General features: G+C 36.4%; 1 protein-coding gene across 1 annotated transcript in view; it reads left to right on the top strand.

The window, feature by feature from the left end:
* The window catches only part of LOC150100406 (uncharacterized), a 621,895-nt gene that overhangs the window by 127,097 nt on the left and 467,684 nt on the right, over positions 1-27,114 (top strand). The window contains exon 8 of the mRNA XM_090402392.1: positions 18,099-18,148. Within this exon, the coding sequence (XP_090258518.1) occupies positions 18,099-18,148 (50 nt within the window). The remainder of the gene's footprint in view (positions 1-18,098; positions 18,149-27,114) is intronic.

Below are 27,114 nucleotides of genomic sequence, written 5' to 3'. Positions count from 1 at the left end.
GGCGAATCCCGCGTTCAATTTGGATCATTAATTCCTCAGCCGGTAATTTCTTAGGAGCAATGCCGAAGTTGTGACCACGTGACAGAGCGTCGAGTGCTTCAGGCTTCAGGTTAACCAAAGAAAGGTTAACTACAGTGTTGGTTTGTAGTTTAGGTTTGGACGCCGAGTTCTTTATTAATTTTTCAAACTTGTTGATATGTCGGCTCCGTATTCGTTCAAATTCTTTATTAGCTGCCGTACACGAGACGTCATGTAGGACTGACCAAAGCTTGTGATTAAGCGTATGTGAAAGCTCATTTTCTAGTGCTAATATAGCTTTGTTTATGTCGTCTAGGGAACAGCATGTAGTGGTGATTTGCTCCCGAAGTAAAGCCTGGCTCACCCAGTTGTAGATACGGAGAGCTTTCTGTGAGACGAAGCGGTGTTTAAATTTTAAACAGTTAGGGATGACTTGATTATCTCGGCAGCGTTTTAGGAATGCTAGATAGTTTAGTTGTCTGGATAACTTTAGCTTCAGTTTGCCGTAATCCGTGACACTTTCTCAGCCAATGGCTACCCCCCCCGAAAAGAATTCAAAAAATACTTAACCCAGTTATCCACAACCCACCACCCCCTCCCCTTCACAAAAAAGATTACTCTAGATCCATCACTATTCCCTACATCTGAGGCACCTCGGAAAAAATCAACAAAATCTTAAAAAAACATGACTTGACCACCTGTTACAGACCACATAGAAAATTGACATTCCTTATCCGCTCCACTAAAGACCAACCACTTCCCCTAGACCTACCTGGTGTATACCAGGTCCCTTGCAGCTGTAAACTGTCCTACTTTGGCCAAACAGGCAGGACAGCAAATATCAGAATCTCAGAACACAAGGATTACATCCGATTTCACAAGTACAGCCACTCTGGGCTTGCAGACCATACTCTGGATACTCGCCACAGAATAAGATGGAAGAAAGCCACAGTAATACACCGCAGCAAGTTCAAATATGAGAGACTATTCATGGAATCAGCCTCAGCCCTTAGGAAAATGCCAAACCTCAACAAATTTGGATGCATGAGACTGCCCGAAATTTGAGAAACATTTATCAGAAGAACTTCAGCCCAAAGGCCAAGAACTACCAATATAGCCCGCCAGGGGGCACCATCACGACTTTAGGAAAACGTTAACTTCTTAGCTTCGGTTCTCATTTGCTGTTATGTAGTACTTGTGTGCACGTGTCTTTGTAATAAGTTCCCAAGAAGATGGCAACGTGATGTTTGCCGAAATATCGGAAAGTATATATTAAAGTTTATTTAATTTATATTTCTAGTGTATGCTGTCAATTCCTTAATTATTAGTTATCATGTATAACCAGCGTATAAACCTCTCAACAAGAATAATGATCATCCACGGAGATTCCTTCGCACGCAAGGCCCGCCATTATCGCAAACTGAAGCTAAAGTTATCCAGACAACTTAACCGTCTAGCATTCCTAAAACGCTGCTGGGATAATCAAGTCATCCCTAACTGTGTAAAATTTAAACACCGCTTTGTCTCACAGAAAGCTCTCCGTATCTACAACCGGGCGAGCCAGGCTTTACTTCGGAAGCAAATTACCGCTAAACGCGGTTCCCTAGCTGACATAAACAAAGCTATATTAGTGCTAGAAAATGAGCTTTCACATATGCTTAATCACGAGCTTTGGTCAGTCGTACACGACGTCTCATGTACGGCGGCTAATAAAGAATTCGAACGAATACGGAGCCGACATATCAACAAGTTTGAAAAATTAATAAAGAACTCGGCGTCCAAACCTAAACTACAAACCAACACTGTAGTTAACCTTTCTTTGGTTAACCTGAAGCCTGAAGCACTCAACGCTCTGTCACGTGGTCACAACTTCGGCATTGCTCCTAAGAAATTACCGGCTGAGGAATTAATGATCCAAATTGAACGCGGGATTCGCCACCTTCCAAACCACATCGCCAAAGATATCAGATTGGATGTAGCCTGTGTTCTCACAAAAGCAAAGCCTCTGAAATCCAACTTATCCATTAGTGAATACTAGTCACTACAAGAATTGAAGAGAAACAAAGAAATAGTGATCACCAAAGCGGATAAGGGGAACGCCACTGTGGTACTCAATCTTAATGACTACACAGGTAAGCTCAAGGCTTTACTATTAGATCGATCCACTTACCTCCCTATTGAATATAATCCCACCAACTCTCAAATTAGAAAACTCCATAGGCTCCTTAAGAAGGTCACTTCTTGGCCTGTGGAGATTACCAACAAAATGAAACCCTATAACTCTAGACCCCCCCCCCCCCCATTGTTATGGGCTCCCAAAAATACATAAAGATAATGTGCCATTATGTCCTATAGTGGATGGCATTGATTCCCCCACTTACAAACTAGCGAAGCATTTAGCCAAAGCGCACTCACACTATACTGGCAACACACGGCAACACACCATCACACATAAAAAACTCAGCCCACTTCAAAGCCAGTATAGAAAACCTTACACTCCAACATAATGACATAATGGTCAGTTTTGATGTCTCCTTCTTATTCATGAATGTTCCCCCCTCAAAGAAACCTTAGAGCTCATCCAAGCTAAATTTCCTCCCGATATCTCAGCCCTATTTCAGTTTACAACGAACTCAGGCTATTTCGTTTGGCAGGAAAAATTCTACAAACAGATAGAGAGGACAGCCATGGGTTCACCAATTTCCCCACCCTTGGCTAACTTCTTTATGGAGACTTTTGTAGAGAAAGCCTTAAACTCAGCCCCAAAAAACCTACCATATGGCTTTGCTACGTTGATGATGGTGTTCGCTATTTGGCCACATGGCCCAGATTCACTCCTCTCCTTCCTAACACTCTTAAACAACCAACACCCTACTCTAGAATCAAGTTCACCCTGGAAAAAGAGGCAAACAATAACCTCCCCTTCCTAGACACACTAGTCACCCACCAACCTGATGGAACCTTGGTTTTCTCAGTTTATAGAAAACCCACCCATACAGGCAGATACATTCACCAACAATCCCATCACCCCCCCCTCATAACAATATGGAGTTATTAAGACACTATTCAACCGGGCAAAAATAATCTGTTCTAATGATCAAGCCCTAACCACTGAACTAAATCACATCCGTGACACTTTCTCAGCCAATGGCTACCCCCCGAAAAGAATCCAAAAAATACTTAACCCAGTTATCCACCCCCCCCCTTCACAAAAAGATTACTCTAGATCCATCACCATTCCCTACATCCGAGGCACCTCGGAAAAAATCAACAAAATCTTAAAAAACATGACTTGACCACCTGTTACAGACCACATAGAAAATTGACATTCCTTATCCGCTCCACTAAAGACCAACCACTTCCCCTAGACCTACCTGGTGTATACCAGGTCCCTTGCAGCTGTAAACTGTCCTACTTTGGCCAAACAGGCAGGACAGCAAATATCAGAATCTAAGAACACAAGGATTACATCTGATTTCACAAGTACAGCCACTCTGGGCTTGCAGACCACGCTCTGGATACTCGCCACAGAATAAGATGGAAGAAAGCCACAGTTATACACCGCAGCAAGTTCAAATATGAAAGACTATTCATGGAATCAGCCTCAGCCCTTAGGAATATGCCAAACCTCAACAAATTTGGATGCATGAGACTGCCCCAAATTTGGGAAACATTTGTCAGAAGAACTTCAGCCAAAGGCCAAGAACTACCAATATAGCCCGCCAGGGGGCACCATCAGGACTTTAGGAAAACATTAACTTCTTAGCTTCGGTTCTCATTTGCTGTTATGTAGTACTTATGTGCACGTGTCTTTGTAATAAGTTCCCAAGAAGATGGCAAATGATGTTTGCCGAAATATCAAAAAGTATATGTTAAAATTTATTTAATTTATATTTCTAGTGTACGCTGTCAATTCCTTAATTATTAGTTATCATGTATAATCAGCGTATAAGCCTCTCAACAAGAATAAGGTCTCACAACTGACCAGTTACATTGTCAGATTTTCATGATTAGCGAAGCATTTTCGTTTGTAAAACTAAATCCAAGAATTAAACTATAAACTAAATGGAAGAATTATTTTTTTCTTTTCTGCAGGTAATTTAGAGAAGAACTGAATTACATTTAGAATTAAAGAATTAAAGTTTACCAAGAGATGGAACATGGCTAGTTGGCTGTTGATTTAGTTTTCTTGAATAATAAGGTTATTTATTTTATTTTATTTTATTTTATTTTTTGGATTTCTTCTGAAATTCTTTATAGACTTCCTATGGCCAAATAGATCATTCTCTGAAATTTTGCACTCTTCTCATTCTCATTTCCTTTAAGTGATTATTTTACCAGACATTAGAAAAAAAAAAATATGGTATATGACAAACAAAGTTAATAAATGAAAATAATAGAGTCACAGATATATCGTAGGTCATTTTCCCTCAGCTGCTGAATCCTCGTATCCTTCACAGCTCATAACAATCATTTATTGCTTTAATCACTGAAATTGGCTGGAGTTGCAACCAAAAAAAAAAAAAAACTTGTTGGTAGAAATCAGTTTCAAGAATTGCATGCTCTTTGAAATAAATGAAAATATTGCAAATGTGTGAAGTTACTTTTCATACATCCATGTCGAATTCCATAATCATGTTTCTTGAAGCACTTAGTTGTACAGTAGAGTTCAAATTAATCGAGTTGAATATAACTACGAATTAAAAACATTTGGCAGAGCCTAGTTTCCTAAAGTACACGTGTTCTCTCTGTAATAACCAAAAGTATTGGCAAAACTATTGTCATTAAAATTGATTGAAGATGATATAGTGATCCATGCAAAATACAGCGACTTCCTATAGCAAGTAACATAAGATGCAATGACTCCTTATAACAAGTAACATTACTGCAAACTCACTCATTTTAACAAATTATTGAAAGTCCTGAACAAAATGTTGTAGGCTCTATGGTAAGTCAAAAGAAATTTATGATAGTGGTATAACAAACTATTCCTGTGGTTTCTGTAACTTTATTAGAGTGTGAATCATCTGTATTTATTTAATAGAAAGGAGAAATAGGAAAGTATTCTTCTGCAAACACAATTAATTGTATTCTATTACTAATATTACATGACACCTCCATGGAACCCAAAGACTCAGCAATGGAGTGCACCTGCTCTAGAACTCTCCATTCTGCAGAAAACAATTCATTGTTCTGTGAACAATTAATTGAATTTTGAGACAGGTGTAATGTGATATTTAACCCTTACTGCCACTGTGGGATCTGGAAGAGTAAAGCAAATTTAAAAACTGATGTAGTTGTATATATTATTTTTAACTCTGCTTGTTTGGCAATGTGTTCAATAAACCAGTATCTGTTTGATTCAGTATATTGTTTTAATTTTTTTTTTGTTACAATATATGGTGTAACAAATAAAGATTGTTGTAAATTAGTACCATGGTGTGAATTATACAGGTTTTTCAGAAAGTGCTAGTCCTTAAAAAAATTGTTGAAAAAAATCAGTTCAGTGATTCAGTTTTGAGAAAACAATAAAAACATGGCTAAAAGAATCTGAAAACGAATTTGATAATATAATCAAATACACACTAATTTTCAAAATGGGTAATCACTAATTGCTCAAAGATTTAAAGACTGTATTGATTACAGTTCATCTTTTTTCATATCACCATTAGAAATTTAGGTGATTTATTATTTTTCTGGAAGAAATATATTTATTATTATAGTATTTATGAATAATTTTGACTGCAGTATATGTGCAATTGAGACAAAAGTATGAGTGTCACTGAGAAAATGAAAGCGCAATAATGGAAGTGATAAAGGCAAACATTGTATGAAGGAAAATAACATAATATTGATGGAAGGTTTGTAGAATGATGAGGTGGTAATGAGAGAAATGTGAATAATAACAAAAATATGTTTTACAGGACAAGTTGTGAGCTTCTGCAATTGAAGAACCATCTAGCAGGTGGAATAGAAATGAATCAAAGAAATAAAAGAAAGATGCGAGAGGAGAAAAGATAGCAAAAAAAGGATATTATTTGAGTGGTCAGAAAAGTTCTTGGCCTTACAATAAAAAACGAATTTATAATTTCATCATCATCATCAAATTCCTGCCATGTACCCTCAAGGGGTGTACAGAATATGACAGTACTACACGAAAAAATTACATCATTACTAACTTCCTATCTACAATTTTCCTCCAAATCAGTCTGTTACTTGTCAAGACGCCAACATTATCAGATCTCATATTTCTATCATCTAAGGCACTTTGTACCGTATCAATCCACCTATATCTTGGTCTTCCTCTGGGTCGTTTTCCTGCCAACCTGGCGGAGAACTTGTTTTGCTAATCTTTCCTCTCCCATTCTGTTTAAGTGACCATACCACCTGAGATTAGCTCTGGTAATGCATTCCTGGATGCTGACAATGTCAAGTTCTTTCCTAATATCCTCATTTTTAATATGATATTGCCATTGATGCCATCTGTTCACACCTCTAATCTTTCTCAGGACTCTCATATCTGCGGTCTCTAGTCTTTGGTTAAGTGTTTTACTTCTGACCCAGCTCTCAGATCCATAAGTTAAAACTGGTTTGAACACTGTCTTGTATACAGCTAATTTAGTGTTCCGACTAGTTTCTCTCTTATTCCATATGAATTTATTCAATTGACTTCCCACCATACCAGCTTTGCTGATTCTGTTGTCTATTTCTATATTTAATTTACCATCTTCAGTAAAAATCGTGCCTAAGTAGCTGAAATGTTTTACTTGTTCCACAGGTTCTCCATTCACAACACAGTTGACATTTTCAATGATTCTGCCTATTTTCATTGTCTTTGTCTTTTTATTGCTGACCTTCATACCATATCTATTACAACAGCTATTCAATTTAGTCAGAGAATCTTGCAGACTTGCAGCAGATTTATTTAGAAGTATAACATCATCCACATAAAGCAAAGAGCTGACTTTAACATCTCCAATTTTGATATCAGGTTTAATACCACTTTCCTTCATAATGTGATCCATATAGATAATGAATAACAGAGGGGATAATGTACATCCTTGTCTGACACCAGATTTAACATTAAACCATCTTCCTGTACTTCCTTCAATTCTAACTGCTGACTTACAACTCAAATAAAGACTAAGTATTGCTTGATATAATGCCCCATCGACACCATATAACTGCAGCGTATTGAATAACTTCTCTCTTGGCACCTTGTCATATGCCTTTTCCAAATCGACAAAACTTAAATACAGATCCTTGTTGTATTCCCATGCTTTCTCGACTATTTGTCGTAAAGTGAAGATCTGATCCTGACAGCCTCTATTTGGCCTGAATCCAGCTTGTTCTTCACCAAGCTTTTCTTCCACAATTCTTCTCAACCGTTTCTCAAGTATACTTGCATAGATCTTGCCAGGAACACTCAGTAATACCTCAGTAATACCTCAGAAATACCTCTATAATTCTCACATTCAGTTTTATTTCCCTTTTTATATATGAGTACTATGAGAGCTCTACTCCAATCATCAGGAATTTGTCCCTCTGTCTAGGCTTTCTGAACTATGTAGTGCAGCCACTGTAAGACTTTTATACCACCATACTTCAGCATTTCTGGTTGAATATCATGTACTCCTGCTATATTTTATTTTATTTTATTTTATTTTATTTTATTTTATTTTATAAACTATATTTATAAAATAAATATAAACTATATTTATAATTTCAAAATTATTTTTATTTTTCAACATAATCTCTCTTAAGACATACATTTAATCTAGCGATGCTCCAATGCTATTATCCCATCCCTGTGGTGGTTCTCAGTAAGATCTGCAAAATACCCCTCTACAGCTGCAATCAAATCTTGATTTGAAGAAAAATGCTGACCAGCGAGGAAGAGTTTTAGGAAGAGATAGAAGTCAGAGGGAGCCAAATCTGGGGAATAAGGTGGATGTTCCAACAATTCATAGTGCAGATTCCTTAATTTTCCCATTGCCAAAACACTTTTGTGGGCAGGTGGATTGTCCTGATGAAAGATGATTTTTTTTCCCTCCAAACTGGGTCTTTTCTCATCAATTTTTTCGTTTAGTCTAGTTAAAAGATCGGAATAATATTCCCCAGTTATTGTTTTACCCTATTCAAGATAATTAATAAACAAAATGTTTTTAGCATCCCAAGACACTGATGCCATGACTTTGTCTTCTTTGGTGCTGAACAACCGGCTTCTGTCCACTGTTTTTACTGATGTTTGGATTCTGGTGTGTAATGGTGAATCCATTACACAGCAGAATCATAGTAATAAATCATCGCACAAAATCAGTTTCATTCTTGTTGAAATGCTCCAAGCACTGTTCAGAGATTTTCATGCAAGTGTGTTTTTGTGTGAATGTGGCACCCTCGTACAAAGCATTTTCATTTACAATTCTTCATGCAAAATATATCCTGCACATTCTTTTGGAATGCCTATAGTCTCAGCAATTTCATGCACTTTGACTTGCCAGTCATCCAATACCATATCATGGACTTGATCAGTGATTTCTGGTGGTGTTACACTTTTTGGACGTCTTTCACATGGATCATCTTCAAGGCTGGTAGCTCTGTGTTTAAACTCGGTAGCCCATTTCTTAATTGTCAAAAATGAATGAGAAGAGTGCCCGTAAAATTTTATGAACTTCTAATGAATTTTTTTTGTCATTAAACCTTCTTTTACAAAGAATTTTATAACCTCACGATACACAGTTTTATCCATTTCAAGAGATAAGACAACACTTTTTCTTCAGATAGCTGTATAAAACAAACTACTTGATAGAATGACTTGCAATTTCACATGGATGCTTATGACAGATGTACCAACATAGAAAAAAAAAATTGTGCCAGTAGTGTTACCATCTATGGTCGAGGCCGAAAACTTTTCAGACCACCCACCCTCATATTGTGATGATTCAGTAATAAGAGGAGTGCTTGATGAGAGTGCAACACTTGTTTTCCCTGAGTAAGAAGATATTCAAGGATGTTAGTGATGCTGTTAGAATACAAATAGTTAGTTGTTTTCATAGTATGAGTCATTTGAAAACTGAGAAGTATGATATTGAGAGAAAGAATTATTGGAGGAAGCAAAAAAGAAGAATGAGAAAGTAAAAATTGTATGTTCACTGTCATGGTATGACTGCAAATTAAGAAGGGTCATGATTACAAATTAGTTGATATGTAGGTTGTACAGGAGGAGTTGTGTTGAGGAGGTCTACACTCACACAAAAAGAGCATCAAACCATACCTTAAATCCATTCACAGTTTTGCTGCTCATGACAACTCGCCTGCTTATATTTTTCATATTTTTCAACATATTACAGTGTTGAAAAATTGACAAATTCACTGGATAAAGGAAATGTATATACTGTGATGACATACTTGGATTTTTCAAAAGCCATTGATAGCCATTGATAATTTAGTTACCATCTTATTAATTTAGTTACCATTAATAAGATGGTAACTAAATTAAAACTGATGTCATTAGATAACCGACTAGTGAGCTGTATAGCTAATTGGCTGTCAGATTTATCAGCAGGTTGTATATGGAGGCGTAGAACTCCAAAAGAGGAAGGTTACTAGTGAAATGCCACAGGGATCTGTTTTGGGAGCATATTATTTGACTTGTGCATTAATGACATTGGAACCAGTTTAACTAGAGATGTGCTGCTGTTTGCCAATGATGACAAGTTGGGAAGAGCTATGAGAAGTAGAGCAGATGTTGTGGCCTTGCAGTGGTTGGGCAGAATCTTAATAGGTTATGTGAGTGAAGCTATCAGCCTAATGTTGCAAAGTCTTGAAATTTGGTAGACAAGATTGGGATGCAGAGCATCCAATTAATGTAGAATTTTGAAGGAGGCAGAAAGGATGAGAGATTTGGAATGATGGTGCACAGAGACTTGCAGTTCAGGAATAATATTCTTAAAATTGTATAAACAGCACAATGTATTATGGCAATAATAATGAAGACATTGACATGCAGAAGTAGAAAAAGTTATGGGTTACTTGTATAAGGCTTTGATCAGGCCACATATGGATTACTATGCACAGATTTGATCACCTGGTTTTTAAGGGGATGAAGATGTATTGGAAAGTGTCTAGAGAAGTTTTACTAAGTCAGTGTCAGGTCTATGGAATGTCAGTATGAGGGGATTGTAATAATGCAACTTACAGAGCCTTGTGAATAGAAGGAGAGGGGAAATGATTGAGACATAAGTTGATGAGGTTGTTACTAAATTAATGTGGAGGAGATTTTTCATTGAGTAGAGGGAGGCAAGGGTAGAACTGGAGGCCATCCCTGGAGCTGTGTAAGGGTGTGTGTGCAGGTGAGTGAGAAGCAGGTTCTTTGCACAGAGAGTAATTGGTGAGTGGAAAGCATTGTCTGGAAGTGTGGAAACTGTTAATGGGTTTAATTATTATTATTATTATTATTATTATTATTATTTGACACCTCCAGGCAGTCCATAGACTCATTGAAGGAGGGCACTTGCTCTTCAGCTCTGTCTCTACCAACTGACTGCAACTACACCAGTGCCATCTATCGCCGACCACCACCACTAGTATTTCCACAGACAATCACAAACATCCATGCCCACAGTGGATTTGTATCTGCAGCCTTTTGGCTGGAGAGCAGATACATTAACCACTCGACCAGCCAGGCTGGCATCACGACTCGATTTTTTTTGCACAAGAGAGTATGGACCTCCTGTGATGAGTCCTTTAACTTCATGGAGGTAAAATGTTAATAATAACAGTAATCCTTCTCTCCTTCTCTCCCATTCATGTCTCTGCAAATTGCACTCCCTCACTTTGTCTTTATCCCACATTCCAGACACCTGATATAGACTTAGTGGATCATCCACCACCACCACCACACTATTCCAGATATCTTACTTCCTTCAAGATTTCCTCATTAATTATATACCCTGCATCCCATCCTGGCCTATCAGATTTCATGACTTTACACTTTGCGACAATTGGTAGCTCCACTCACTTGTTCCCTCATGCAGTATATTCAGATACTCTTGAGGCCCACATTTGATCTTCTCATTGTAGTTCTTCATGTTAAACAGTAATGCTTTCAGAACATATCTCTGAGGTACACTGTGATTTTGCAGTACTCCCCTCACAGCAGTCACTAATACTTTTTGCTTCTCAGCCTTTTGGCTGAGATAAGAGTCTAGTACCTGTTCCTGCAAGCTTAATGTTTAATATTGGCCACAAGAGTCATTGTTGCACCACTCAAAATGTGAGAACATTATTTTAAGGAAGGGTTGATATGTGATTTCTGATACTTTACAAATCACGGAGTTAAGAGCCTCTGTAGCTCAGTCAGTACAGACGAATCCCTTTGGTTGGAAAGACCTGGGTTCGATTCCCATCCATGATGTGAGGAACATTTATCTGATCTCTTTTGATTAAAGGTGAGTCAGCCAGTCTCATATGATGGTAGAGAGTTTTCTTTCACCTGGAAACTTGGGTGTTTCATCTCTCAGAATAGGAAAACTGGCCCATATACGCACACACACACACGCACACACACGGATCTATAGTCACAATACATACTTAAAAATCCCTCTTTGGAGGGCTCAACTGTCCAAAGGGATGGATAAGGAAAATTGGGGAAATCTAAGACAACAACCACAACATCATCATGGAGCTGAGAAGTATTATCTTGAGTGAAAAATGATATCTAGTTTTCTGGAGGCAGAGACATGATGTGATAGGAAAGGCTAGAGACATGACTGAGTCTAAGAAGAGAAATCTGATTTTTACTTGAAGATCTAGGTATTATCACAAGAGGATTTGACTTCCTCCTTTCCACCAGTAGGGCACATATCCTCCCATTCTCTGTATTCCAAAGCTCTCACTACTTGCACTTAGTAATGTTAAATTGGCATCTAATAAGATAAATAAGGTGTAAATAAATGAGAGTGACCATGAAGTGATTACCTGAGTGGTTGCCAACAGTGTGAGGACTTATATGATGAAAGGGTATATAGGGAACTACAAGACTGGTGATTATGAGAAGCTCAGAGAGCTTGCAGGTGTAGCATGAAATGAAGAGTTGGGTGAAAAGGAGATCAGTGCTGCTTGGGTGATATTCAAGAACTACCTAGTAGAAGCAATGCCTAAATATATTCCAAGGGTCAGAAGGTTAAATAAGGTAGAGATGAAATTGATGAATGAAGACATTAAGCACGTGAACAAAGGAGAAGGCATTATGAAGGCAACATAAGATGAGTGGTAATCATCAATTCCATGAGGAATACAAAGAACATGCAATTAGGGTAACTTGGTTGGTAAGGGTAGCAATAGTTCAGTATGAGCAGCAGTTAGCTAATGAAGCCAAAAAAAAAAAAAAAATTCAAGCGTGTTTCTTTTGATATGTAGCCAGCAAAAAAAAAGAATGGTAAATGGAAGGATGAGAGACTGGAGAAAATGATACTAGAACAACTGCTCTGGATTATATAGTTATGTAATGAGCAGGTCTTTCATTCTTGTGAACGTGACATCATGGAGAGTTTAAGAGCAGTGGATGATGAGGAGGATATACTGACTGTAACTGATCAAGAGGTATATGGAGAATTGAGCAAACTTGATGTTAATAAGGCTGTAGGGCTTGATGATATATCACCATGTATTTTGAAGGAAAGTGCCAGGGAGTTGACATCTGCCATGACATATTTGCTTAATATGTCTTATATTTGGTCAAGTTCCGAGCTGCTTCATAAGGGAGAACTCAAGCTTCTAATTATTCGCCTATCTGTGTGTCAGTTGTGGTTAAAGTGTTGGAAAGGCTGGTGAGAACCTGGATCCAGAATTCTGTTGATAACAGTAGTATTATATTTGATGGATAATGTGGATCTGCTAAATGGAGGTCATGTTTTATTAATCTACTTATTATTTATTACAATAAGGGGATGGCTTCATCAGACAAAGGAGATGGATGCCACGGGTGAATGCTGGTCTTGAAATTCATGCTTGCTCTTGTTATCATTCTGGAAGTGAAAGGTGTGACTGCAGTCTGATTAGGAATAATGATTTACTGACCATTTAAAACTATGTATTTAGAAATTATGTACATTTAAACATACAAATACAACGTTTATTTTATAAATGATATTCTATCTTTTTCAATTTAGCTACTTGAATGCAAATTGTACCCTACGGTTCTTCTTTATGAACAGGTCAATAACATCTTCATAAAAAGTTGGTTGTAACTTAATTTTCCCAAGCAACACGCACACTTGTAAAGGCTGGCTGAAGCTCACTGGCTAGAGCTACGTTGACTGTGTATGGCCTGTGTTTAAGCAACAGAGTGAGACGACGTGAAATGGCTATGTGCACACATGAAATCACAGTGCTGCTGAGAGGACCTGGAGGCTCCTACAACCGAGCAAGCCAAGGTAGCTTTGACTAGACGAGCAAGCATTGGTCTTCGATACACAACGCAAAGCTCAATTGTTGCCGTGCAAGCTTAAGATGTCTTCTGCCTACAAAAATAAAAGCCTAAATGGAATTCTTATAAATGCGTGCATTTATTAACAAATAAATATTACTTCTTTCTCAATTAATGAGTTTGCGCAGCAAGCATGGAGAATTCGCCCCTGATGGATACACTATAGAATACTTTAATTTTTCAAATCTAAGGCTTTTGATAGATTACTACATGATAAGTTGATAGTCAAACTAGAGCAGATGGGGCTGGTTATTAGATTAGTGTACTGGATTGGCGATTAGGTATCTGATGGGTATCAGCAAGTTGTATATGGAGGAGAAATATTCTGCAAGAGGAAAGTCACTATTGGTGTGCCTCAGGAATCTGTTTTAGGGCCATTGCTATTTAACCTATTGATAGTGGGGAAGATTTGAATGAGGATATTCAGTTTTTCACAGATGATGCAAAGTTGGGGTGAACTAGGAGGAGTATAACAGATGTTCTGGCCTTACACGAAGACTTGAATGGATTGAGTGAATGGGCATGGAAGTGGGGATGCCTGTTCATTGTTGCAAAATGTAAGGCTTTAAAATTTGGGAAATAAACATGGGATGTAGAATTTGCACTTGGTGGAAATATATTGTTGGAAGTGGAGGAAGTAAGTGATGTTGGGGGTGACGGTGGATAATAATCTAAAATTTGGAGAACACATTGACTACTGTGCACAGATTTAGTCACCTGGTTTTTAAAAGGATAAAGAAATATTGATTGGAAATTGGCCAGAGGCAATTGACTGAGTTAGTTTCTGGTCTCTGGAATGTGAAGAAAGATTGAGAAGATGCAATTTACAAAGTCTAGTGGATAGAAGGAAGGAAGATGGGTGATATGATAGAAACACATAAGTTGGTAAGTTGCTGCTATACGATTAATGATGAAGAGGTCTTTTGTAAAATCGTGGATCGGAAAGAACAAGAAATCATTCCTGGAAGCTGTATAAGGAGGATGTGTGTGTGTGCAAGGGAGTGAGAAGCAGGTTTTTTGCATGGAGAGTTGTAAATGATTGGAATGCTTTTGCTTTAGAGTCTGGTGTTTGCAGAGAATTTGAATGTGTTTAAGGCTAGGTATATGAGCTGTATGTATGACAAAGGTACCTCTTAGATGAATGTTTGACTCCATGGGTTCTTAAGATAATAATAATTATAATCTCTTTCGTGCCCCATTTGTAGTTTATTCAAATCCTCCCAAAAAGTATGCAAACATGATCTTAGATATCAGTATGTACCAGCCTAATATCTAAGCTCATACTTTGTTAACATCAATATCATCTTGTCATGCAGCAGTCTGTCAAATGTGTTTTCAAAATCTAGAAAATTTATACATTTCTTTTATCAACCACTACAATTTCTTTAATATAAAATACGTATAAAGGGTAATTTTCTTAAGAGCAGTGGTTGATGAGGGATTTTTGATTTCTTAAGGATTTGCTCCTGAGACAAGAGTGACACTTAAGAAATCATGTTGACCTCTATAAATATTACTTTCATCTACATAATTGTGTATATAAACTCATACTAATTTCTCCAAATCTGAACAACCATGGAAGAAATCTAATGTGGTCTCTAGTTTGATACCTCTATTTTAACATTTTTAATCTAATGTACTCAGTGCAAAATTGTGCAATTTTGAAAAAATCTATTTCAGAATAGTTAGTATTCTGATTGTCTGTTTCATTTACTTTTCAATCCTTCACTTTTCCTCCACATACATTGGTTTCCCTCATTATTATTATTATTATTATTACCCAAGATCCCATGGAGTCAAAGACTCATCTGGGAGGTCCTTTTATCATACACACAGCTCATCATACCATGCTTTAAACACACTCAAATTCTCTGCAGACACCACACTCTCAGACAGGGCATTCCAATCATTCACAACTCTTCATGAAACAAACCTGCTTCTCACTCCCCTACTCACACCCTATTTGTACAGCTTCCAGGGATGACCTCTGGTTCTCCCCTTGATCTCTCACTATTTTCTGTAGAACCTCTCTACCATTGATCCTATAACAACCCCTTACTAACTTGTAGGTCTCTATCATATCTCCTCTCTTCCTCCTGTCCACCAGACTCTGCAAGTTGTATGTTTTCAATCTTTCCTCATACTCGACATTCCAGAGGTCAGAAACTACCTTAGTCAGTCTCCTTTGGACCCTTTCCAACATCTCTTCATCCTTCTGAAAACCAGCTCACCAAATCTAGGCACAATAGTCCATGTGTGGCCTAATCAAAGCCTTATACAAAGGAACATGAATCTCCCTACTTCTACACGTCAGTGTCCTCCGCATTATTCCGAGAAGCCTTTGTGTTGTCTTCACAATTTTGGCTATGTGTCCTCTAAATTTAAGATCCTTATCCACTATCACCTCCAGATCGCTTACTTCCTCCACCTCCAACAACACATTCCCACCAAGCATGAATTCTGCATCCCATCTTTGTTTTCCAAATTGTGCCTTCTCAATACATATAACTCTGAATCCATTCAATGGCAAACTATCCTCTTTATATAATCTTTCTTGTCTATCAAACTCACAACCAGACATCCATAAAATCCACACCATTCTTCCTCCTTCACAACTTGTGCAGTGAATCATTCGCAATCTTTGTCCTTATTTTGCCTCTACCATACCATGGTGGCTGACTCGCAATCTTTACTCTCTCTCTCTCTCTCTCTTCTTATTCAATTTATAGTAGCAACTCATTCATATCTTCTTGCATACCATGCCTACTATATGGCAGATCATTTGTAAATGCCAAAATAATTATATTTCATTGTTCATTTTAAAAAAGGCAAAGATATGGACCTGTATACTGGGTTCATGTCTTTTAAGTAGTGCAAAACCAAAGGCAGCTCCCATGCCAAAGGAAATATTCTAATATGCTATCAAGAAAATATAATCTGGCTATAAAATAAAAATGGATATATATATTATCTTTTATAAAAATAATAATCATATTTCATTTTCCCTTTCTCTGCATCTTTACAGCATTGCTAACAACTTTGATCTTTGTCCCAGAAAAACCTGATTTTGTCACATTCTCATCAAGAGGTTTGCATGATGTCTCCATACAAAACTATCCTCCCTGTTTTGTTCTTTCATACTCTGCTTTCTCTTTACTTGCACTGCTCCCTACCTTTGTTTTTCTGCCATACCAGTGGGCAGGTTGTTTTTATTTTTTGCATCCATTCTATCTCACACAGTTTCTATTTTCCTCTGTTAATTGATCAAATTTTCAATTTGTCATCTAGGATTGGGAGAAGTTGTATTTTAAATATTGATGATCAGTAGTGTTTTCCCCATGGTTCAGTTTTCAGAAAGACCACTTTAAAATGTTTAGTCATCACATCACATCAGAATTATAATAAAGCTGCAGAAAAAAACAAATATTCACAGTTCACATATACAGAAATGAAGTAAAAAAATATCCATGTTAGCTTCAAAATTAAGTATTTTTAATACATAATTTTTGTTTATATGATTTTATGTAATGAGCAAAAATGATTAATGCAACATTATTCCTATTTAAGTATATTTACAGTTTAGTGGATGATTGACTGCTGCTGACTGCATATTCTTAAACAAAATGAGTGCTTTTTCCCATCATTGCTCTTTATTGTCAGCACTACAGCATAAAAATAAATGCTAAATAAAAAAATTAAGAAATAAATTTGCAAACAAAAAAAAATATTAACTTGAATAAGAGTTAGAATATTAATTTATATTAAATATTACAATAAATATTAAAATCGAATTGTAGGTGGACAATTTTTCAATGGTGAGGAACCTTGCAGGCTGGATATTTTTGTCTAACCTTGTGCTTTCTAAAATTAAGTCTTATGGGGTAAAAAAAAGACAAAAAAGACAGTTATTTAAAAGTAAGATTCTGAGAACAAAACCCTTTTTAAATAAATAATACTGAGATTGTAGATACTGTAAAACAGCCAAAGATAAAGTGGTTACTGAATTAGTTAAACTACTGTTTTAACACACAATTTTTGATTACTTCTTTTAGCACGAAATGTTTGTGCTAAAAGAAATAATATCTTATGTTTAACTAGTTAAACACAAAATATTGCTTGTTGCATTTTATTCTCTTTCAATTTAAATTATTTTTAATATCACCACAAAAAGGTTGTTAACTTATAATTCATTAGACAATGAGTAGGATAAGATTTTTCTTTTATTTAATTTTTTTTGTATATTTTATATTTTACATAATCTGGAAATTCTGCTTTAGAGACCCAACAAATTATTTTCAAACTGCTTTTGTTCTCCAGTAAAGAGAGTGATTGTCTCACAGTTGGTGATGAAATTTCTCTTCCACCTAATGACAATCACAAACATCCATGCCCACACTGGAATTTAAACATTCAGCCTGAGAGTTTGACCAGGACAGCTGTTTTTTATTTATTTATTTAATTTTTTTGGTGGGTGGTTTCCTAATGCAAAGCTAACTCAGTGTATATATATGATGTAATATATATAATGGAAAGTTTTATTTCCTATATTAGATAATATATTATCCAAAGCAATTTTTTTATTATTTTGCAGAATGGAATGCTATTTACAGTTGGTCAGACTTCAGACAGCATGAAAAAATTGTAGGTATTTTTTCAAGTATTTTGATTTGTGAAATTTATGTCTGTATGTACATGCATGCATATATATGCCCAAAAGAATCTTCATAAAATTGACTATTATATTAATCTTTACCAGATTTGCTATTTAAATATCATCACAAATGATGGTATTCGTAGTGATATTTAATGGGATACATGATTTTCTGTGGTGGTGGTGGTTGTGGGCAGTAGATGGCATTGATGTAGGTGATTGGTAGTAGAGGTTTGGTGTAGTAGTGGAGACGGAGTTGTATAGTAGGTGTCCTCCCGCGATGAGTCTTTGGACTCCTTGGAGGTGTCACGAATAATAGTAGTAATAGTAACATATAAACTATGAAACAAAATACATAGCATAAACTTATAAAAATACAAATTGTACATAAACTTCATTGCCCATAATGCATAAATGTTTTAGGCAAAATAAAATAAAGTACATATTTTAATCGTTACATCACTGTCTTCAAAACGAACAATTTGTAGATGTTCTTTATTTACGAGTGGCCAGACGTCATCCTCACTTGAAATCTCTTGGACATCATTTGTATAATTCTCATTGCATACTTCAGCTAGTTTAGTTATCAAGAAGTCAGTAATAAGACCTTCCTTACCACTATGCTGCAATTTTTTATTAAGTTCATAATATGGAGCTAAACAAATATCCAATTGTCTCGTGAATTTTCCGGAGCACTCCATTGAGGGATCATTATCCGTAAAATAACTTCCTCTTTCTGCCTAAGTCCAATTCTTCTGCTAATTTCTTTAAACTGAATTCTTTAATGGATTCATCACAATCAGAATCTTCGGCAGAACTATCCCCACCATTTGGTTCGATGTCATCTATTAATTGTACCAGTTTCTCCTCATTTAAATCTATTTATCCATCAATTAATTCACTAATTTCATTTTTAACCATATCGCAAAAGCCCTTTAAGTGGCTATTACTATAAAAATAAAATGTTTACTTAAAAAAGCATTACATATTGTATGTAACTCACCAGAAAATAAAGTGATCAGCTTGAGATTAACACACTTATGATTTTTAATGCGCTTTCCTAGCAATTTTCAACGGAGACAATTTTCAACAATAAACACTTTATACAATAAACAATTGATATACATGCATGCTGAAGGGTATATTTCCTAATATAAATTAGCTACTTATAGCTACATGTGCAATACAGGCAGATGCAAATTTAATGAAGATAAAATTTGATTTTTAAGTTGCAGGGTGAAAAATATATGAAAAGATAAAGGGTTACTACAATTTGTAGACCGTGTTTTTATCGAAACTGTGTTGTATAAGTGCTGCATTGAACAAGGGTTACTACAGATATTAAATGGATAAGAATCCTATGTTTTTATATAGCCAGTAAGTGAAACTCAAGATCGATAACTACGATCTATGAGTTTCAATGCCGAAAAATTATCGGTGAAGGCAATTCAAAGCAAAGGTGGAGCAAGATCCCTCACTATTCTTGATATTCTCTCATAAGGGTTAAGGGTTACTACAATTTGTAGACGATGTTATATCAAAACAAAACGATGGTTACTTGTATTATAAAGTATTATTCAACAGAGCAATGTTCATGAAAGTATCTATAGAAGAGGCATAAGGCAGAAACTGAACATCTATGAGAAAGGAATTGAAGTGGGTCTGTTAGAGAGGAATCATTAATTAGCCAGATTACCCTCTTCTGGATAGGATCAGTTCACTTCTTTACTGAGCTACCAAATCTATGCAGCTGCTGTTAATTATTGGTTAGTTACTTATATAAATGATATAGAGATATTGGAAAGGGTTTAGAGGTGATTGTCTGAGGTGGTTTCTTGTCTGTGGAATGTGGAGTATGAAGAAAGGTTGAGAAATATGCAATTTACGGTTTAGTGAATAGGAGCAGGTATAATAGTGAATATATAAGTTAGTAAGAGGTTCTATCGAAGTAATGTTGAAGAGGTTTTTCATAGAATGTTGGGGTGGGGAGAACACAAGATCATCCCCAGAAGCAATATAAGGAAGAGTGTGAGCAATGGAGTGACAGCAGGTTTTTTGCATGGAGAGTGGTGAATGATTGGAATGCATTACCTGAGAGTGTGGTTTCTGCAGAGAATGTGAATGTATTTAAGGCAGTGTTCTACACTGTAAAGGTAGGTAGTGAGGTGATGATTCCCCAAGGACAGGATTATAAACTGGCCTGTAATGTGATGCAGGTGGTCATAAAAGTTGAATTACTCCTTTCATTTTTGTTCGTTCCAAGAATTGGGTGTTCTGAGCAATTAAGAATGTTTGCATAGTTATATCCATGTGGTTCGTTATATCTGTGTAGTATGCTCTTGTCAGCTGTGTGCATGATGGAGGGAGACCATTCACAATAATTTTTTACCATCATTGAGGTCTGGGTATAATGATGATAATAATAATAATAATAATACAGTTGAGCTTAGTTATAACTTACGAGGGGACTGACAAAACTTTCTTGTTATAACCATTACCCCCTGTATCAGTGACGAGTTAAATCTACCTCCTATTTTTTTTTAATTCTCAGTAACTCAATAAAAAAATGGATTCAAAAAAACAAAAGTATTAGAAAGAAAAATATATAATTACATAACTAGATATAATTTGTATGAATATACTTGTATAAATTACAATCCACATAATACTAAACACATTTTATTTCTCTGTAATTAAAAACAATAGTAATTAATAATAAACATGATTTCAATTAGTCTTTTTAAAAACTGACTTATAACAACTTATTGATGTTGTTATGTTGGTTTTTAAATTGATCCTGCCAGCTGTTGTTACATACAAAATTGTCGCATGTAAATTTTTAGGAAATTTTCTGCTCGAGCCTTCAAAATCAGACTGTCTCTTTAGAATCCAGAACTTCTTTGCATAGTGAACCATTGAAGCAATGCTTCATCGACATTTGTAAACTTGCACTCTCAACATTTTTTTTTTTTTTTGTTTTGGTTATGTTGTTTTCCAGTGCCCATATGTAAACATCTTTATTCTTCCACAATGTTGATGCTGTTGAAGAGGACAAAGGAAACTTTTTATATGCTTCAGCATATTTCACACCACTTTCTAACTCATGAATAAATTTTTGCTTTTTTGCAAACTCTGAGAGAAACTTTCTTTTAGTAGACATGTTCTGATGGAATGTTTAATTTTTAACTGATTTTATAGTCATGGCAATGTTTAGGTAAAGTGAGAGAGGAGAGCTGGAGGCTGGATACTGGAGAAGTAGGTAGTGAGCGGGATAGTCCCTAATGACAAGATTAGGTTATAAACTAGCTTATAATGTGAAGCATGTGGTCATAAAAGTTCACTCCATTTTTATCTATTCCAAGAACTACCTGACAAATTAAGAATGTTTGCATAATAGTACATTATATTTACTTTGCAGGGTGGTTCTAAATTCCATGTACAAACTTTGAGAGAAGGTAAAGAACATCAAACTCAACATATTCACATAGGAAAGCATGACCGGAAACACCACTGGAAGGTACTAGCAGAGACACAATGATACAGAAATAACACAAGGCAGTAAGTAGTGTAAAAAACTTTATTAGGCATAACTGAACAGTTCAATAATAGTTGGATACATAATATGGTTTCACATCAGGTGCTCAAAGTTATGATCATTAGCAGTGATGCATGCCTGACACCGTCAATGCATTGATTGCCGTACATTTTCGAAAATACCTGGAGTTTCCCGGATATTAGCAGCGGTGATGGCAGTTCTTGCCACGAGGTCCATGTCAGACAACAGGCATTTCATACACCATGGTTTTAAGGGTCCCCCACAGAAAGAAATCAATGCTCGATAAATCAGTTGAGAGTAGGGCCATGCGACAGGTCCCCTGCCCAATCCATCGAGCCCCAAAGGACCTGTTCAAATACTGATGCACAGAAATGCCAAATGGACTGGCGCCCCATCGTGTTGGAATCACATCTGCTGACGCACAGTCATTGGAACATTTCAGTAAATCTGGCAGAACTTCTTCCAGAAAGGTCCAATACTTCTGAGAGTCCAGTCTGGGTGGTAACAGGTATGGGCCAACTAAACAGTCAGCAATGATACCTGCCCATACATTAATGGCGAAGCGTTGTTGTGCAGCATGTGATTGCACAGCGTGTGGGTTCTCATGGTTTGCATTGTGGTGATTGAAGACCCATTCGCAGGTAAATGAAGCTTCATCTGTGAACAAAACACAAATTGGAAATTCCGGTCTATGGCACTTTTCTGCAGAAACCACCATGCGAATTTCACACACCGAGGATAATCTTCGGCCATCAGTAACTGGACCTGTTGCAGATGAAATGGATGTAAGGACTCAGAGTGCAAAACACACAATACACTGGATCGAGATACTCCTATAGCAGAGGCAATAGCACGTGTGCTTGTCTCTGGATTATTGTTCATCACATGCAAAACCTCCTCTTCCATGGCAGGATTTCGCATCGATTGTGGCTGCCCACTATTATGCCTGTGATCTCTGAATGATCCATAGTCACACAAATTCTGATGCAAATGTGCAAACATTTGGTGATGTAGTACACGTCTGTTTGGGTACCTTTCACGATACATTCATACAGCGGCTCGTCCATTACCATAACTAACCTGTAAACGAGGTGCACGTCTGCCATCTCAGCATTCGTAAAACGATGCATGTTCTTCGTACGACGTCGAAAGCTTGAATGAGGAAGCCCCAATTACTCACCTGGAGTGCTGGCATACAGTGCCACCTATCACTTTGGGGTGACGTTTCCGGTCATGCTTTCCTATGTGAATATGGTTGATTTTGATGTTCTTTACCTCCTCTCAAAGTTTGTATGTGGAATTTTGAATCATCCTGTATAATATTATATATATATATAACATAAAATATAATAGCATGTTCGTTATAAAAGTGAGCAGTTGTATGGAAATATGTGCAAATTAAACTCATTATGGCTTTTTGCGCATAATAGCCATGACTCGTTATTTCCATGCTGGTTACAACAAAGTTCGACTGTATTTCACAAAATCTCTTTCCTTCTCCTCTTATGTTTATTTTTTCTTTTTAATTATTCCCATCATAAATGCAAGTCTACATTTTATAGGATCATGTGTTATTTTCTCTACATTAATATAATATCTCAAATGTAAATTATTAATAATTCATTTGCTGGCAATGAATGTATTTCTGTTTACACTTATTCTTTCTCTCCCTTATACTTTCCATTCTCATATGGCTTTTAGTAATTTAAATAAGCGAAGCAGATATAGCATTCTCCTTATGGATTTCTAATATATTTTGAAGCAAGCATATTTGTTTTCATCTTCCCCCATGCAGATTTGGTTACAATTGAAGAATCTATCATGATATGTGGTTTATCCACTGATACACTGACATGAAATTGTGATGGTGCAAAGTGTTTTCTCTCTTCCCTGCCAGATGGTTAAGGTGCTGGTAAGAGATTTCCAATTCCCCCAACATGAACATGTTAAAATCCTGCAGGATATTAAAATATCACACTACCACACCTTGTATTCATCTTCTCTACATATCTCCAAGCATGCTTAATTGCACTCAAAGGCAGTGAATTATCTTGGAAAAATCTACCATTAACTACATTCAATTTATGAACCAGTCAGTGCAATAACCTACCACTATTTCTATTTTTAAAATCTCTGTAAAAAATAAAAATACACACTATGACATACAAACTATGAAGCTGCACCCAACGCAATACAATCACACCCAACTATCACAAAAACTACATTCTGCCAGAATATGCACAGTGTCATCAAACAATAAGCAAATCTTCCTCAATTGCCCATGACATATTATGCAACTTTGAAAAAACATTACTAGTTTAACTGACATTACTACCACTTCTCAACTACTAGTAGAGAAGTTATAGTGTCTATTTTATGACTCAGCTATTAAAATTAGAACCTATGGTTGCGCTTGACATGGCATGTCTGTTTCAATGAAAACTTCTTTATTACATATATGTAATAAAAGATTATATCATATATTATTCCTTTTTCCCTGCAGTTACACACAGATTTCCTTGCATTGGAAAAAAAAAGTGTGTTTGTGTGGAAGAGGAGGTGATAAGAAAGTAAATGGTGAGTTATTTTATATTTTTACAGTTCACTATGCATGTTGAGCATGCACTATTTTTCTGTTTCTGAACATTTTTCCTGATTCTTTTAAAAACCAGATGTGCGAATGCATAAGTTTTATGGTAGAAGTGGTATCAATTTGGAGATGTGTTGGAGTGAATTTGATGGAGGGAAGGACAGATAGTTTGCATATGAATGTATCTGGAGTTAGGCAGTGAAAAATCATAGATTGCTGAATGTAGTTTCTTAGGTCTATTTTACAGGCATATGGATCAATAGATTGAGGGAAGGTTTAAACATTTCCCCAAGCATTAACCAACACTTGCCTGACTACTGTTATGTTTTGCTTTAAACTCATTCATCAACTAAGCACTCGCACCAACTCTGGCAACCCATTCCAGTCATGCTCTTACTACTCTTAGCAAAAAAAAAATATAGTCCTCACACCCTTGCTAACCACACTTTTCTCGATTTCCAGGAATGACCCTTAGTTCTTTACCATTTGTCATGTACTGAAAATTTTCCTCTGTATCATTTCTATAATAACCTTTAAGTAGCTTGCATGTCTCTACCTTATCTCCTCTTTTTTTGCCTATCAACCAATTTCTGTAACTCATAAGTTTTTAACCTGTCCCCATAAAGAGCATTCCATAGACTTACACCTTTTGGTTGCACACATCTGGATCCTCTCTACCTATTACTCATCATCATAAAGAAATCCAAGTAACTAGATCTGTGCATAATGGTCCAGATGGGGTCATATCAAGGCCTTGTAAAGAGATATAATAATCTCTTTATCTCTGCACTTCAGTGTTCTCTCAGTAACCAGATAAACCAACTATTTTAGCCATTTAAATGCACTCAGAACTTGAACTCACAGTCTACTAGCACATCCAAATCCCAATCTTCATCAGTTCCCTTGATGAGTCTTTGGACTCCCTGGAGGTGTCAAATAATAATAATAATAATAATTTCCTTTAACCTGATTCTACTAGTGTAGTACAAACCTGGTAATCTTCATATTCCTTTGCATGTCAGGCTTAATGACTTGCACAGTCAAGTGACTAGTCTTCTGAGTAACCTAAATAATGCTCTGATGGTAGATTAATCCTATCTGCTTCTTTGCCCATTTGCTCCATTTCATGTAACAGAGTTCCATATGCTATCCTTATCAGATGTCTTTGTGTAGTAGTCCAGCAATATCATTGCATAACTATTCCTTTATCCAACTCATCTGTCACTTTATTATAAAAAGTGAGTAAAATACTGAGGAATGACTTAACTTTGCTTTCACAAAATCATAGTTTCCTATATAGCATCCAGTTCTTATCCACTCATTCCTGAATTTTTGTCCTTCTCATACTTCTCCAGTACCTTGATCCTACCCCCAAGATGTTGATAAAGGAAAATATTTCCCCCTCTTTCCATTCCCTTGGGACACACACACACAGAACTGAGATTTAAACATTCTAGTCAAAGCACTCTCATTTCCCTAGTGTGGTGTCATAATACATGAGCTGATAACCCATCTTATCCTATATTTGCATTCTCATCAAGATTTCTCATCATTCTCATGCATTCCCATCACTGCATTATCTCCACCTGGATGATATAACCTTGCAAAGTGATGTCAGTAATTCACCTATTTGTGTGCTTCACTCACCTCCCTACTATCAGCATTCATCAAAATTATTCTGCCATAGTTATTCTTCCTTTTATTTGTCACATACTGAAAGACCTCTTTGGGATTACCAAGGGTAATCCCAAAGAGGTCTTTAGTATGACACATTAGGTCTTTAGTATAAAGTGCAAAGTCTTTAGTATATGAAGTGCGTATGGTATGGTTATCCATATCATATGCACTTCAGGCCTGTGCTTTGTATTGCTTATTTGCTTGCTACTACACTGCATTATCTTTCTCTTTTATTTCCCTACAAAAACTTTTTTCAGCTCCTGGTAATGATGCTATTCATCTATTTATTTGCTTTACCCTTCTGACTCTATATGCAGTCTGCTGCTGCTTTCTTTAGACACCCCTTATCATTTATCATGTATTATGAACATCCTTCTCCTGCAGTTTCTTATGCCATGGCACTCTTCCAAGCAGTCTTCTGAGTTCATCAGAATTACCAGCTCTGTCATTCCACACATACCCCTTCTTAATTGAAAATTATATGTTTCATGCCATCTCTCAGCTCAAGACCATATGATCACTCTCACTAGTTGGCAGTGTGATTGTCTTGGTTATAAACAAATCTTCTAATGCAGTTGGCAGTCTTAATTCTGAATGGGGACAGGCATTAAATGATGCACGGTACATGGGTATACAAAGAGATATTGCAGTTCATGCCCACTGATGCTGGCAGAATTGGAACATAGGTGAAGAGATTTTATCATTGGTTTCTTCAACTTGCCAAAAATTAAACAATAATGAGACTTGATTGACACATAATGACAGGTAGTTACAGGAACACAGTGTAAGGGGCATTGTTTTTTCAAGGAAGATAAAGAAAACATGATAGGAAAGGGGTATTTCTGATGATAATAGAAGTTTTTTTTATATATATTTTTTTAATATCAGTCCCACACATGACACGTTCCAAGACCTGTGACATGAGTGCCATATAGGAAAAAAGAAAGGAAGTATAAGGAAGACTGTTCCAAAGAGCAAAGTTGGAGGGAATGAAGGAGGAGAATGAGAAATTAGTTCAATAAGTTTGGATCTGAAATGTGTATAGATGTGAAGCACAGCTGGTCATGTTCATACATGATTAGAAGAAAGTGGACGAATTGTAGTGACTGTTGAGTGGGACAGTTGCCCATGGA

Source organism: Typopeltis vanoorti, chromosome 13 (assembly GCF_054136105.1).
Source record: "Typopeltis vanoorti isolate ZY-2024b chromosome 13, IOZ_Tvanoo_1.0, whole genome shotgun sequence".
NCBI lineage: Eukaryota > Metazoa > Arthropoda > Arachnida > Uropygi > Thelyphonidae > Typopeltis > Typopeltis vanoorti.
Note: the sequence above shows the minus strand (reverse complement) of the source record. Positions and strands in the feature narration are given on the sequence as shown.